General features: G+C 46.3%; 1 protein-coding gene across 1 annotated transcript in view; it reads right to left on the bottom strand.

Moving 5' to 3' along the window:
* The window catches only part of Ctss (cathepsin S), a 30,648-nt gene extending 27,642 nt beyond the window's left edge, over positions 1-3,006 (bottom strand). The window contains exons 1-2 of the mRNA XM_052179772.1: positions 2,885-3,006; positions 290-413 (exon numbers count right to left, since the gene is read on the bottom strand). Of these exons, the coding sequence (XP_052035732.1) occupies positions 290-413; positions 2,885-2,910 (150 nt within the window). The 5' untranslated portion in view covers positions 2,911-3,006. The remainder of the gene's footprint in view (positions 1-289; positions 414-2,884) is intronic.
* Between the last annotated feature and the right edge of the window lie 13,711 nt (positions 3,007-16,717).

The following is a 16,717-nucleotide window of genomic DNA, read 5'->3' on the forward strand; positions in this document are numbered from 1 at the left end:
CCCTCGCACCACATCCCTGTAGATGCATCGCCACTGCCCACCAGGTCCCCACATCATTCACACCTTGCTTTATCTGTTCTCCTTGTCCATCACCATCAGCACAACAACACTGTACCCCTAACGTGAGTTCCATAGCAACAAGGATGTGCTCTGTTTCTACTCAAAGCCAAATGTGGCCAGAAATAAGTGCACAATGCATCTAGAAAGGACTAATTGTTCAAATGTCATCCGGGGACGGGGAAAGCAGGGTGCCGTGCAGAAGCACACTGCTCGGGCGTCAGTGGTCTACCTGGTCCTTGTATTCTTTCTCATTGGCTTTCTTCCAGAGCTCCCAGTGGTGGTCCAGGGTCGGGTCTCTCTGCAGCTGCTGCATTGCCACAGAGCACACCAGGGGCGCCCAGAACAGCCATCTTCTGCTTAGGAGATGGGCACAGAGGATATGCATAGCCGTTAGCTGTGTGTATTTTGATCACATTCTCTTCTGTTTGTTTTTATTTATAAAGATACGTCGCTCTGCAGCCCAGGCTGTCCTGAACCTCGCCACACAGCCCAGGCTACCCTTGAACTTGTAGCAATCTGCCTAACTCCAAATCCCAAATGCTGAAATTACAGGTACAGATGTTTACCACCACCATGGGTGTGGCAATGTACCCTCAAAAGTCTTCTCAAAAGAAAGGAACAACATCTATCTATAGGACAAACAGTCTTATAAGTTAGTGATATAGTTAACTTCCTGGAATGTTTCGGATGAAGAAGAAATGATGTCCAGAATACTATAGTAGTACTTTGAATACTTTAAGAAGGGTTCTTCAGCTGGGCAGTAGCATACTTTTAATCCCAGAACTCAGGAGGCAGAAACAGGTGGATCTCTGAGAGTACACAGAGTAGCCTGGTCTGCATAGTAAGTTCCAGGGCAGCTAGGGCTATGTAGACAGATGCTATCTGACATTAATAATAATAATGATGATGATGATGATAATATCTCCAGAAAATTTCCAAGTGGGGTTGGAGAGATGGCTCAGTGGTTAAGAGGCTGCTCTTCCAGAGGACCTGGGTTAGAGTGCCAGACCTCACACTGCAGCAACCAATTTCGGTGGCTTTAGTTCCAGAGAAAGCTGTTGCCCTCTTCTGGTCTCCATGGGCACTGCATGCATTTGGTGCATATACACACATACTGGCAAAACACCCATGCACATAAAACAAAGTAAAACTTATAAAACTAAAAGAAATTTTCCAAACAAACATAGTTACAAAGTTAAAATCAGGACTTGCCAGGATTTTCTAACAAATCTACTTAAGGAGACTTCTTCCCTTTTCTCTTTCTTTCTTTCTTTCTTTCTTTCTTTCTTTCTTTCTTTCTTATTTGTTTATTTACTTACTTATTTTTATTTTATGTATATGAGTACTCTGTATGTACACCCGCATGTCAGAAGAGGGCATCAGACCACATAATAGTTGACTGTGAGCCACTATGTAGTCGCTGGGGACTGAACTTGGGCCTTCTCAGACAGTGCTCTTAACTGCTGAGTCATCTCTCCAGCCCCTCTTCCTCCTTTCTTAAAGACACTCTCTTAATAAGGACATGTGTCTATCTTAAGTAGCCATTTAAGTATTTAAATCACCACAACATAGTGTGTGTACATAACACCTCATTAATATGTATAATTGCTCTCTTCTTCTTCTTCTTCTTTTTTTTTTTTTTCCTGAGACAGGGTTTCTCAGTGTAGTCCTGGCTGTCCTGGAACTCACTCTGTAGACCAGGCTGGTCTTGAACTCAGAAATCTGCCTGCCTCTGCCTCCCAAGTGCTGGGATTACAGGCGTGCGCCACCACCGCCCGGCTGCTCTCTTCCCTTATATCGGTTAAAATTTAATTTCAAAAATAATCCAGGTACAGTGGTAGATACCTGTAGACCCATCCTAGGAAGCTAAGGCAGGAGGACCGTTTCCACAGGGGCATTTCAGGCCTGTTTAGGCAATGCAGACAGACAGACAGATCAAATCTCCAAAATCAGCAGGTAGGGCTGGGGAGATAGCTCACAGTATGACAGTTGCCTAGCATTGGCCTGAGCGTGAACACCAAAGTCAATACAACAACCAGGTAGCTCAACTTTCTCTACCAATAAATGCTCACTTGCCTTTAGAGAAAGCTAAAGGACAGACAACTCAGTTCTTAGAGTTTTACACCCTTGGGTTATTTTTATTTTTTACATTTCTCCCAACAAATCAGATATCTGTTTCAAAGGAGACAGCTCAGACATGTCTCTCACCAGGTGTGGTGGCCCATGCTTGTGATCCCAGCACTCAGGAGGCAGAGGCCAGGCAGGAGGAGCACTATAAATCTGAGGCCAGCCTGGTCTTCATATCGAGTCTAAGGCAGCCAAATTTAGCAGGTGAGACCCAGTCTCTAAAAAACACAGCTGATGCCCACTACGTTCCTGTATTTAACAGAAATTCAGTAGTCACCTGGAATTGGATTTGTTGTTGTTGTTGTTGTTGTTAATTTTAGTTTTTTGAGATAGAGTTTTGAGGCTATAACTGGCCTCAAACTCAGGGATGTGCCTGCCTCTGCCTCCCGAGCGCTGGGATTCAAGGTGTGCGGCACCACTGGCTGCTGAAACTGAATCTTTTTAACTGTGTGAGCCCTCAGATCATGCTTCACAGTAACTCAGGTTTAAATCTCATCATAGAGATTTAAGTCAACAAGAATCTCTCAAACAGACTCTCCCTAATCAGAAAAACCAGTGGTGAATGGGCGGCCTGATTTTTGTTTTCAGCTTACTTCCTGAAAGCAAAGATTTAAAAACCCGGCGGCCTAGTTGGTGAAAAGACAGAGAATGTGTAAGGACATACACGAACAAAACAAAAAAGGCAGACAGTACGTACACGGCAGCGAGGGCAGGGGTCCTCATGTCACCCTGAAGTGTGGCGCTCACTCCAAAGATGTCCCAAGCAGCAGGAGGCTGGCCAAAATGACTCTCAAAAGAAACGGGAGCTTGTCACATGAAGATCCACAATGAGGAAGTGAACTTTCATTTCGGTTTCATTTGAAGACTTATGAGAGCAGCTGCCTCCAGCCGCTCCTTCTCACCTTGGGACTGTGTGGGTGTGAGTAGCTGCCCAGAGGGCTCCCTGGCAGAGGCCGTCAATAGAAGGACTTCAGGAGAGCAGGCCAGAGCTCTCCTCCAGCCCAGGGTCATTGTGGTGTTCATTTCATTCACATAGGTTCTGAGACAGGAGGGTTCAGTTATAAAGAGATTTGGATCAGGCTCCCTTCGCGATTCCTTAGGAAACCCTGTCTTATCCTATAACACTAGTCATGTATGACCTATTGTGTCTCAGACTCACTCAGCAGTTCCTTCATTTTGGTTCAAAGTATCTCAACACACACACACACACACATACACACACACAGAATTATACACATACACACATACACACACATATACACACACATACACACACACATACACACACATACACACACACAGAATTATACACATACACACACATATACACACACATACACACACAGAATTATACACATACACACACATACACACACACACACAGAATTATACACATACACACACATACACACACATATACACACACACACACACACACAGAGAATTATACACATACACTTATACACACAGCTCTACCACACAGTTCTCTCTCACAAGCATACAGTTAGACACACACGGTTATCTCACACATTCATACTCAGTTACACACATACACTCATCCACACATATGGTTATCACACTCACACATTCTCAGTTAATCGCACACACAGTTATACACATACAACACAGTTATCATAGTTATACACACATGCATACAAACACACATGCACACATACACAGTTATCACACACACACAGACACAGACACACACACACACACACACACACACACCTACCCACACCAGAATATACACCCAACCTCCACTGTGGTCTTCTAGGCACAGCTGGGGTAAATGAACTATTAGTTTTTAAACCTGAATCTTTATTTATCACCAATGAAAGTGGACATCTCTCCCACATTTTTGATCGTTGAGTTTTCTGAGAATTGTATTATTTTGCTCATGTTTCTAGTGTATTTACCGCTTTTCTTGGTGCTCTGCGGGGGCTCTTTTTACTGTGTTCTGGCTAGCGATCTCTGGGGTGCCGTACACTCCGCGTGCCTTCTCGAGGTTCTCCATTGGTCTTTTCACTTTGCTTATACTTACTGTTTTTCTACTGAAAATTTAAAGTATTGAAATAGAACATTTTAATCTGGCCAGGTATAGTAGTGTATGTTGTAGTTCCAGAATCGGAGGCAGGAAGATCAAGAACTCAGGCTAACCCAAGCAACAGGGACTGCTAAAAACAAGCAGGGATGGGGACTGCTCAGGCTAAGAGCACTTGCTGGTTTTGTTGCTGCCCCAAGTGTGTTTCCCAGAGTGCATGTGGTGACTTACAAGCATCTGGGGGATCCAATGGTCTCTTCCGGTCACCTCAGACTCTAGCTGTGCACATTCATTCAGGCATTCACACATACATGTAAATTAAAAATAAGTAAATATAAAAACAAATAAAGCACGTATGTAGAGGCTCACCAGTAGGGTCGCCGGAAGGCTGACTAGGGTCAGTCTGGACTTTGTAGTACATTTCGGAACAGCCTGTCTCAAAAAAAAAATCTTGTTTATCCAAAAAGATGCAAACATTCATAAAAGTAAAAATATGGCCAGAGAGAGCGTGGTATGCCTAAACCCCAGGGTTTCTGAGGCAGAGGCATGAAGATCAGGAGTTCAAGGCCAGCCTTCACTACCTTGCTAGTCTCAGACCAGCCTGGGGGACATAAAACCTTGTCCTCAAAATGCAAAACAAGAAGGAGGTGAGATAAGGAACTCCTATGAAGCCATTACTCTGTCTCAACGACTTCCTGTAACTGACAACTTTGTTCATTTATGCTCTCATTTCCCGGGTTTTTTTGAAACAATTCCTAGATATCATATGTAATATGTTTCATATGAAAATGTTTCAAGTGTTTATCCTTTTTTACATTGTGTGTGTGTGTGTGTGTGTATGTGTGAACCTGTGTCATGGTGTACATGTGGTGGTCTAAGGACTACTTGAAGATCCTCTCCTATAACTGTGTGTGCTCTAGGGACTGAATTCAGGTTTGGCAGCAAGGGCCTTTGCCTGCTGACACATCTTGTGGACCCTCATGTGTATATTTTTAAAAGGGATATGATAAAGAAATAAAAGCACAAACTGTGATGACATCTAACCTGACCACCGTATTTTTAAATGCATACACTTTTCTTTTTGAAAGCTTTACTTTACTTGAGGTTATGTGGATGCCTCTGTGTGGGTGTTCACATGAGTCCAAGCATCCTCAGAGGCCAGAAGAGGGCGTCAGATGCCCTGGTTTTGAAGTTATAGGTGTCTATAAACCTCCTGATGTGGGTCCTGGGAACAGGCTCAGTGCAGCAGCTGCGCATGCTCCTATCGCCGCCATCTTTCCTGCCACCCACCCCTTTTTTTGTTGTTGTTTTTTGTTTTTTCAGACAGGATGCCCTATAGCCCAGACTTTTCTTGACCAGCTATGTGGCAGAATCTAGCCATGAATTGCTGATCCTCATGTCTCCATCTGGAGAATTTCCCACATTACAAAGTTTACTTCTCCATGTTGAGTATGTCTAAGGCTCCGCTCTAGTCCAGGCCCAGATCTATGACTTAGAATTTGCCCATCAGGCACACCTGTAAAAAAGGCGTCTTTCTGGAATCAGCCTGTGAGGAACTAGGCCCATGAAATCCCTCTCGGTGAGAACTGTAGTGGAGTTGCGCAGAAGCAGCAGCAGCAGGAGGAGCAGGAGGAGGAGCAGGAGCAGCAGGAGGAGCAGCAGGAAGAGCAGGAGGAGCAGGAGCAGCAGGAGGAGCAGGAGGAGCAGGAGCAGCAGGAGGAGCAGGAGGAGCAGGAGCAGCAGGAGGAGCAGGAGCAACAGGAGGAGCAGGAGCAGCAGGAGCAGTGGAGGAGCAGGAGGAGGAAGAGGGGAGGAGGAGGAAGAGGGGAGGAGGAGGAGGAGGAGGAGGAGGAGGAGGAGGAGAAGAAGAAGAAGAAGAAGAAGAAGAAGAAGAAGAAGAAGAAGCAGCAGCAGCAGCTAGCTTAGGTCCCTAGTACCATCTGTGCAAATACAGTGTCCATGTCAACGTCCTGGCATGAGCAGCCTTCCCTGTGTGGTTTGGATAACAAAGTCACAGTTACAAAATACCCTCTACGTTTGACTGACGTGACTCTCAAAGATCCTGGACCCTTTTTTTTTTTTTTTTTTTTTTTTTTACTAAAGCTTTATTTTTATTTTGTGCATCTAGGTGTTCTCTCCACATGTGTGCAGTGCCCAACGAGGTCAGAAGAGGACTTCAGATCTAGAACGGGAGTAACAGACGCGCGTGAGCTGCCTTATGGGCACGGGATATCCAACCTGGGTCGTCTAGAACAGTAGCCAGTGCTCTGACATACTGTCATTGCTCCAGACCCCTTTCTGCAACTATTAAAGAAACTGTAGTATTCAAATAGATGGATCCAGTAATGACAGTCACAGAAGTGCTGGCGTCAGCAGAACAAGAGCGGGCCACAGCGGCGGATCAGGAAAGCACTGCTCTCAGACTACAGACAGGAAGTACCAGGGGGAGATGATTGCAAAATCCACAGAAACCACAGCACGTCCCTGTTCTTCTGTTGTGTGCCTGGGTGTTTTGCTCTCCTGGGTGTGTGCTCGTGTGTGTGCAGGGGTGCATGTGTGAGTGTGTACGGAGGTCCATGGTCAGCCTCCAGTGCACTCGACCGTCCTCCTCTGAGTTAGTCTGCCATTGACCAGCTCTCACCAGTAAGGCTAGACCACTGGCCAGTGAACCCTGGAATACCACTGCCTGCCCTTGAGCATGGGAGTATAAGGGTATTCGCTTGGTCTCTGTGGTCCCATCCCACTTCCTAGGGCTGGTGAGGCAAACACATCAGTGCCTGAGCCCTACAGATTTGATTTTATCCCTTCTCTCTGTGTGTGTATGTGTGTGTGTGTGTTGTGCTGACAGAGGCCGGAAGAGGACACCAAGTATCTTGTTCTACTACCTTCTACCTATTCCTTTACGGCAGGTCTCTAACAGAGCCTGGAGCTGGGCTGGCAGCCTGCACGCCCAGGAGAATTCATTCGCCTGTTTCTGTCCCAGATTGTGCTGGGCTTACAGCCCCAGCCTGGCTTTTCATGTGGAAGCTGGAGATTTGAACTCAGACCCTCACGTGCTGTAGCAGGTGTTCTCCCTGGTTTAGCTGGTTCCCCACACCCCGGCTCTTTCTTGAGCACTTTACTCAGTGCAGAACAGACTTCCCTGTAAATCCCATCTTTGCTGTAGTCACGGGGCCTGGCACCTTGCTGGCATTCTTGCTGCCTTCTGTCAAGGGCTGGCTTCCTCCTTTCCTTAATGTCGCTCCAGAAGATCCACGTGAAGAAGGAAGGCTCACAGGAAGCCTCTTCCCTGACGACCTCACTCCCCTTTCCTCATCTGTGATGGCGTGAGCCCGAAAGACTGTAGTACAAGGTTAGGACTTCATTCCACACTGTGCCGTCTATGGTCATGGAATTCTCCCAACCAACTTAAAAAAAAAAATACAAGATCTGAAGTGGCTCTGGCCATACAAAGCTGTGCTCGCAGCACGTGGGAATTGGAGGCAAGAGAATGGGCGGGGAAGAAAGGAAAAGGGTCATTCTGGGTTTTGTACAGCAGATTCCCCTGAAATGGCGCTCACCGGCTTGTGCCATGTTGATTTAACTAGAGTGATCTAGAAGCCTCGCAAGGCAGGAGGCTAGAACACGGAGCCTGGTGATGAGGAACTGCTCCCAGAACAACTCGGAGGGAAATGAAAGCAGAAGAAGGAAGCCTCACTGTGGCCGCGCCGCCCCACAGCGCCTCCGTCCTCTGCCTTCTGAAATCACCTCTCTGCTTCAAACAGCTGCCTCAAGTTTTTCCTGAGGAACTTTACTTAATTTTAGAAGGCTCTCATTTTCTTTCTTCCCCTTGGAGGGAAAACAGTTTTTTTCCACTGGTGCATTTAAAGTGGGACTACTTCCAGACAGGGGCCACTGCAGCACACAATGATCAGAGGATCTGAACTTTGTAACGTTGAAGTTGAAATGTACTGCCGGCCCCTGCCAGGTCCCACTGGTGTCTTAAGGAATACGAGGTGTGTCATAGAGGAACGGAAGGGGTGAACTTATTAAACCATTCATCCTGGGATTGGTGATGTTTTCCTGTCATTATAAGAGTCGACATATGAGGTGGGAGAGATTATTAAAAAAACATACAATTTTAAAATATTACAATTAAACATGAACTCGTGGGGGCTGGAGAGATGGCTCAGCTGGTTAAGAGCACTGACTGGTTTTCCAGAGGTCCTGAGTTCAAATCCCAGCAACCACATGGTGGCTCACAACCATCCATAACAAGATCTGACAATCTCTTCTGGAGTGTCTGAAGACAGCTACAGTGTACTTACATATAATAAATAAATTAAAAAAAAACCATGAGCTCATTGCTCATAAAAGAAATTTAAAAGAGTGAATTTTAAGGCAGTACAATGGCTGCTTTTTTGTCTCTGTTAATTTACACAATTGTACTGGGGATTTAATAAGAGGCATAATTTTCATAATAAAACAGCTCACGTCCTACCCTTCCTCCAAGAAGCACAGGGACGAGAGGTAGAAATGCAGCAGACTTAGCGCAGAGGATTTAGGAAGGATGACTTGGGGGCTGCGGAGCTGCACAATGGCTGAGAATGTTTGTTCTGTGACAGTGAAGGCCCGAGTCTCAACCCCAACTCCCAGGTGACGAGCCAAGTGCGACTGCAAGTCCTTGTAAGCCTAGCATTTCAGGGTGGGGACAGGCGGGTCTCCAGAGCCTGTTGCCATCTAACCTAGCAGAAATGGCGTACTTCAGGTTCAGTGAGATAAACTGTATTAAAAGGAGAGGGCAGGCGAAGATAGAGGGAAGCACTTGGTGTCACCCTCTGGCCTCCGCTTGTTCACGGAGGCATGCACCTACATATTACAGTCACATGCAAGGGACACACATATGCACCTACATATTACAGTCACATGCAAGGGACACACACATGCACCTACATATTACAGTCACATGCAAGGGACACACATATGCACCTACATATTACAGTCACACGCAAGGGACACACACATGCACCTATATATTACAGTCACACGCAAGGGACACACATATGCACCTATATATAATATTACAGTCACACACAAGGGACACACACATGCACCTACATATTACAGTCACACGCAAGGGACACACACATGCACCTACATATTACAGTCACACTCAAGGGACACACACATGCACCTACATATTACAGTCACACGCAAGGGACACACACAGAGTAAATAGAATAACTAGAAAGGATCATTTTAATATGTAGCTGGTGGAGGGAGCAGACTTTGATCAATTTCATGTTAAAATTATGTGGCAAAATGTGGTGTGGCGGGATAGTCCAATACTCCAAGCCCCTGGGAGGCTGAAAGTGGGGCAGTTTTGAGCTTGAGGCCAGCTGGGAATACATATACCAAAGATCCTGTCTCAAAAACTAAATAGCCACCATTTACAGACCATTTACAAAGTAGACAATTTTTAGAGTAGTTTTTGTTTTTGTTTTTTTTTAAAAAGAATTGAAAGCAGAGTTACAATCAGCCTCCTGCCCACACAGCAGACTCCTCGCTCTGTAACCCCCATCCCCCATTCCCGTCAGCTCACTGCCTCCCCACGCCCCGCTGCACTCAGGTCTGCCCCTGTTGGCTCTGCGGCAGCAGGCAGCAGCGTTGTTAGCTGTCCGCTGTTTGTGGAAGCACAGTGTGTGTTTTGCTTGGCTGCCGTCACTGGCCGTTTCTCAGCATTCATTCTTGTAATAGAATATAGCAGAATTTCTGTCTGTTTTGAGATAGGATCTTGCTACATAGCTCAGGTTAGCTTGGAGCTCACTATTTAGTCTAAGACAGCCTTGAACTTGCAGCAATCCTCCTGCCTCAACCTCCCAAGTGCTGGGACTGCACACATGAACCGCACCTAGCTTTTACTTAGGTTCTCTTGGATGTCTGCATTATTTTTAATTTTACATGTACAGTCAGTTTTGCTGTAGCCATGGCCGTCCCAGAGCTCCTCCCTAGTCCAGGCCTCCGTGGTACAGGACCCTCCTGCCGCTGCCTCCTGAGTGCTGGCTTTGCAAGTGAGGTCTCCCCTACCCAGCCTTTCTGAGCCCTTTAAAACAAAATTTGTAGTTTGGAGAATGTAACTTTTGTGTTCTTTTTGCTTTTTCATTATTATTTTGGATATTATTTTAAATGCAGTTGTCTTATTTTCATTTTCAGTTGGTTAATTAAAATAGAAATACCCTGACTTTTATATTTTGATTTTGTGTTCTGCAGCTATGTCAGGCATTAGTTCTGACTATTTTTCAATGCATTTCCTAGAGTTTTCTATACATAAGACCTTTCATCCACAAACAAAACAAAACACAAAACCAAGTACCTTTATTTTATACATCCATAGGCCAGACATCACAGTGCATTGCCAACACTGGGAAGGCTGAGACAGGAGGATCACCACAAGATTGATGCTGGCTTGGGCTATACAGTGAGTTCTAGGATAGTCTGAGTTAGAGCTAGAACCTATGTAAAAATTAAAAAAAAAAAAATGAGGCTGGGCAGTGTGGTAGCGTACCATGTTAGTCCCAGCACTGGGGAGGCAGAGGCAGGTGGATCTCTTGAGTTTGAGGCCAGCCTCGTCTGCAGAGTGAGTTCCAGCACAGCCAGGGACACACAGAGAAACGTTTCTTTAAAAAATGTGTGTGTGTCACATGCTTCAGGGTGCTGGAGAGATGGTTTAGCAGAATGAGCCTCTCCAAGTTCTATCAGGATGTCAGCTTGTAAAAGCCTGTAATTCGTGCCCCAGGCGCTCTGGCGCCCTCTTCTGGCATCGGAGGGCACTGCACTCCCCTGCCCCACCCAACACACTCTGTAATAAAAAACCCAAACAAATCATTTAAAAGTCTGAGGAAAGGAAGCCTTTAAGACTGTAAGTACCAAAATGAAGGACTGGCTCACCGCAGTCCTGACAAGTGGGGTATACGTACAAAGCCTCTTACAGGCTCAGGAAGCTTTCCAGTAGCAGAGGAGTTGGAAACTGCAGTCAAAAAAAAAAAAAAAAAAATCAACAGAGCCAAAGTCTCACAGACCTTCTGGTTTAATAAAGCCCGTGTAATTAAATGCAGAGCATGCGATTATTACTTGTATGCCTTCATTTCTCTCTCCTCGTGTCTGTGAAGATTGTGAGAACCACTTCACAGGATCACAGTAATCTATAGCGATGAGCACTGGGACCTGGGACACAAAGAGGAAGCCATTAATCAAATCATTGAGCCACTAAATCAGTGAATGTGGGGGTGACTGCAGAAGCCAGGGCTCCACAATAACAATCCACAGGAGGCAAGAAGACACTGTGCTAACCTCACTTAGCCAATGTCGCTTCAAATGTCTAGAGGCTGATATGGGGGGTATAGCAAGCACACAGTACAGAGAAATGCTCTGTGAAGAAGGGTTCTAGAGATAGGCCGCATGTGTTATCTTAAGGGACTAGGGGAGGGTCCCTCCGCTGGTCCTGGCTGTGGGAGCTTGGGGTGGCCTGGCTCTTCAGAATGCACAAATCACCAGGCTATTAACCGCCCAACTCGAGCCTTATGGGAGAACAGACAGGTTATACACATCTCCTGTGGAAGACACGACCCCGTGTGCTTACCATTCCTGCTTCTCCCAGTGCTTGTCTGTGAGCGCAGGGATCTTTGTGCTCCCAACACAGGAAGAGGGGAAAGTGTGCGCGCAGGGAGGGTGGGAGCAGGTGACCATTAAAGAACAGAGCAGACTCTTCAAAAATTACATTTATTTACTGAGTGTAAGTGTAAAGGTGTTCACATGCCACAATGAGTCTGCGGAGGTCAGAGGGCGACTTGGAGGGGTGGGCAGAGCTCCTCTACCATGCAGGTCCTGAGCCGGCTTGACAGCAGGAGCCTCCCTCGCTGGACCATCAGCCAACCCACAGCTTGGACACTGACTGGAAGTGCCCGACAGCGAAAGGACTGACAAACTATTTTAAACTTTGTGTCAGAATACCAATTGGAACATGATTTATAACCTAGGCTATGGAAAGCAACATTTGTTTAATGGGAGCTAAAGAAATATGTGCTTCTTCAAATATTTTTCTTTACATTTACTTATTCACCGCGTCTGTTTGTGAATCAGACACCTGGCAAGACTCAGTTCTCTTATCCATCCCGCGGGTCTTGAGGACCGAGTTAGGGTCATCGGGCACGGTGGCAGGGTGGCGGCCAGGGTGCTTGTTAGGCCGCCTCAGCAGCTCCCCAGCCCCTCGTGTTTCTGGGTCAGAATGTATTAGCCCTAGTACTTACCGTCATTCTGGAGGAATGCTAATACACAAGAGAGAAACTAAAGGCAAATTAGAAAAATAAAAACGATCAGATTTACCTCTGGGTGAATATATTTATATACTAAAAAAATAGACACTATAAAAGTATCTTCTATTTGCTAGATATTGTGGTCTCAGAGGCTTACTGCCTTTGTCTGCTAACCTAGACCCAGTCCCAGAAGCGTCTAGCCTCCGTACAAGCTAACCTAGGCCCAGAATGTCTTCAGCCTCTGAGACTTACTCGGAATTGCTCTGCTTGGCTTCAAACTAACTCCAGCAATCCCTACCTGTGTCAAGCTTGTTCTCTCTTTGATGTGTCTCTGTAAAACTCTCCTGGTAAGACTGCCTCCTCCTCCCTCTCCGCTGTCCACGCTCCCTCTCAACACTGCTGCACGGCTCTCCACGGACTCCACTGTGTTCCTGCACCGACTCTCTTCTGCTGTGCTGCCCCTTTCCTCTCTCTTTTCGTGAGTGTTGGGCACCTTTCATGTTTTCTGCCACTCACTTAGACATCACTTTCAAACGTGGGTGTTTCCTTTTACAAGGGATTAAAGGTGAGCACTAACTGCATGCCTGTATTCTAGCCAGAGGGATTAAAGGTGTGTGCTAAGTGCTTTGCCACACCCTAACTAGAAACAGGTTCAAATATCCTGTAACAACAGTCAATTGGAAAATTCATAAAGAAATCAAAACAAGGTAGCCGACTATGAGACAGAAATCAGTACTTTTCACACATACAAATATACCCATTTGAAATATACAACTATAACAAAATTACAAGATGTATTAGAAATAACCTATTTTAAGACTCCAAAATGTAATAAAAGGCAAAAATGCTTATCAATAAACTAGCAAGATGCCTTAGCATAACTTGCTACCAAGCCAAAATACCTGAGCTTGATTTCTGAGACGTTCACACACAGACATACACATTTTTAAATTTAAAATTTAAAAACAGAAAATCTAAAGGATAGTCTTTAGACACAAGCACATTCTAAAACAAGGTAAAATAATTCTATACAATTTTGTCCATAGGGAATCAGGTATTCTATTAGCTTGTCTTCAACAGCCAATAAAGACATTCAGGTAAAAAAAAAAAAATCCCTCCGAGGACACAGTTCAGCAGCAGAACACACTCCGGGACACTAACTGCTTCAACTGGGATGCAATTTTGTATCTTGCCTGTCTGCTAAACTAAACCTAGGACAGGCTTTGGAGCTGTCCTTTAGGAAGGACCTCCCCCTCCTCGAGGAACAGCAGAGCAAACTAGAGACCGATGAAATGTAGGTTTATGTAGCAGTTTTCTCTGAGATTAAAACCTTCCATTTTTGGAGGAAAGCTCATTTAAAAGACTCAGGATGTTCTTAGGAAGATAAAGCATCCCATCCTGCTGGATCAGAAAGTGGACGTGTTAACAGGTTCAGGAAGTCCCCGAAGCTGACCAGATTTACTAGGTCCCTTTCTTTTTAAGCACATGAATTCAATAAAGACCGATGGGAGACACGCGGCCAATCGGAGCTGCCTGCCTGGAAAGCGCTCTGCAGCCTGCTGTGCGGCTCCAGCTTTTCAACTTTTCTGAGCTGTGGTCACCCATGTCACCCACGTCGCCCACGCTGGGGTGGGATCTGGTGGTGAAGCTGCCTCTGATCTTTTCTTCTCCCGTAAGTGACCGCTCACCCATATTCCTCCAAGTAACCCCAATAAAGTAACTCACTGGCTCACCAAGTTGGACTTTGGCATCAGTATGCGTGTCTGTCATTGGTTCCTGCCTGGGCTGAGGGGGTGTTTGTCTGTCCTCAGGAATGGTGTCCCCACGAAGGCCCTCCCCCAGTCTCTTGCTTCATCTCTTTGTTCATGTCTTGTTTACACAACTGCTAGAGGAACATTGCTAAGATACAAACCTGATCGTGACTTTTTCCTCAAAAGTGTTTGATGCACACCAACTGCCTGTGAGCCTCTGGTGCACCCTGAGCATGCGCGGCGGGAGCCGGCTCTGCTTCCTGCTCTCAGCTCCACTGTGCACTTTGGACTGTTCGTGAGTCATACCAGCCTAACAGTGTCCCAGAGCCTTCAGCTTCACGTGACTTTCGCCCCCTCCACCCATCCTTTGTGCAGTCGTTAATGTCTCCATTTAAAGTCCCGTACATCATTTCCTCTGTGGGTATGGGCAGCACACCATGCCTGCGGTCAGTGGTTGTTCCCATCTGTATTACTACGGTTCCACTTATTTCTGTTTTCAAACTTTCAAACTTTTTTTTAGACCATCTCTCTCTACATAGGCCTGGCTTTCCTGGAACTTCTTATGTAAACCAGGTTGGCTTTGAAGTCACAGAGATCTACTTGCCTCTGCCTCCTGAGACTGAGATTACAGATGTGTGCACCACAAACTACTTTGGCACTGCAGTATTATTCATGCTTTCAAAGGTTTTGAGCAGATTCTTATTACAGTGTCTAGCCTTGCTCTGGACGCCTGCTTCAGCCTTTCAAGCAGTTAACCCTGCAGGCACATGGCATGACCACCGATGACATTCTTTTTATTAGATATATTCTTTATTTACATTTCAAATGATTTCCCCTTTCCTGGTGCCCCCCCCCTCCAAAGTTCCATAAGCCATCTCCCCTTCCTCATTCCCCAGTCAACCCCTTCCTGCTTCCCTGTCCTGGTATCCCCCTACACTGCTGTATCGAGCCTTTCCAGGACCAGGGGCCTCTCTTCCCTTTGATGTCTAACAAGGCCATCCTCTGCTGCCTATGCGTCTGGAGCCATAGGTAACACCATGTGTACTCTCTGGCTGATGGTTTTGTCCCTGGGAGCTCTGGGGCTACTGGGTGGCTCATATTGTTCCTCCTCCTGTGGTGCTGCAAACCCCTTCAGCTCCTTGGGTCCTTTCTCTAGCTCCCCCATTGGGGACCCTTTGCTCAGTTCAATGGCTGGCTGAGAGTGTCCCCCTCTGTATTTGTCATGCACTAGCAGAGCCTCCCAGGTGACAGCTATATCCGGCTCCAGTCAGCAAGTATTTGTGGGCATCGATGATAATAGTGTCTGAGTTTTATAAAGGTTTACTTATGCATACAGCGGTCTGCCTGCACTATGCTTGCAGACCAGCAGAGGGCACCAGATTGCATTAGAGATGGTTGTGAGCCTCCAAGTGGTTGCTGGGAATTGAGCTCAGGACCTCTGGAAGAGCAGCCAGTGCTCTCAACCGCTGAGTCATCTCTCTAGTCTCCCCTTTTGACATTCTTGAAGTTAGAACTAATTTTTTTTATCCTTTTAGGCCTAAACATAACTTACTCTATGTCCATATTCTTTTGGGTGGGTAGGCTTAAGACAGGATCACACTATTGTAGCCAAGCTGTCTTGCAACTCACTATAGGCTGGCTTCAGACTCACAGAGGTCATAGATTAAAGGTGTGTGCAACCACCTTTGTACCTGGCATGTCCATCTACAGGACAAAAAAGTGGGGTTGGCATATACAGACACCAAACCCAGACACTATTGCACATGCCAAGAAGTGCTTGCTGACAGGAGCCTGATACAGCTGTCCCCTGAGAGGCTCTGCCAGAGCCTGACAAATACAGACGTGGATACTTGCAGCCAACCATTGGACTGAGCATGAGGACCCCAATGGAGGAGTTAGGGGAAGGGCTGAAGGAGCTGAAGGGGTTTATAGCCCCATAGGAAGAACAACAGTATCAACCAACCAGACCCCCAGAGCTCCCAGGACTAAACCACCAACCAAACCAACCAAAGAGTACACATGGAGGGACCCATGGCTCCAGCTGCATATGTAGCACAGGATAGCCTTATCTGGCATCAGTGGTAGGAGAGGCCCTTAGTCCTGGGAAGGCTCAATGTCCCAGTGTGGGGGATGCCAGGGTGGTGAGATGGGAGTGGGCAGGAGGGTGGGTGGGGAGAACCCTCAAAGAAGTAGGGGAAGGGGAGATGGGATGGAGGATTTGCAGAGGGGAAAGTGGGAAAGGGGATAACATTTGAATGTAAATAAATTAAATATCCAATTTAAAAAAGTGGGGTTGGGGTTTACAAAGAATGAACTAAGAGTGCACGGCAGCGGGCGCTGGAGAGGGAGCCAGAGGTTGAGAACACTGGCTGCTCTTCCAAAGGCCTCAAGTTTGACTCCTAGGATCCACAGTCCAGTCCCAGGGGTCTAACCCTCTCTCTTCT

Source organism: Apodemus sylvaticus, chromosome 4 (assembly GCF_947179515.1).
Source record: "Apodemus sylvaticus chromosome 4, mApoSyl1.1, whole genome shotgun sequence".
Lineage (NCBI taxonomy): Eukaryota > Metazoa > Chordata > Mammalia > Rodentia > Muridae > Apodemus > Apodemus sylvaticus.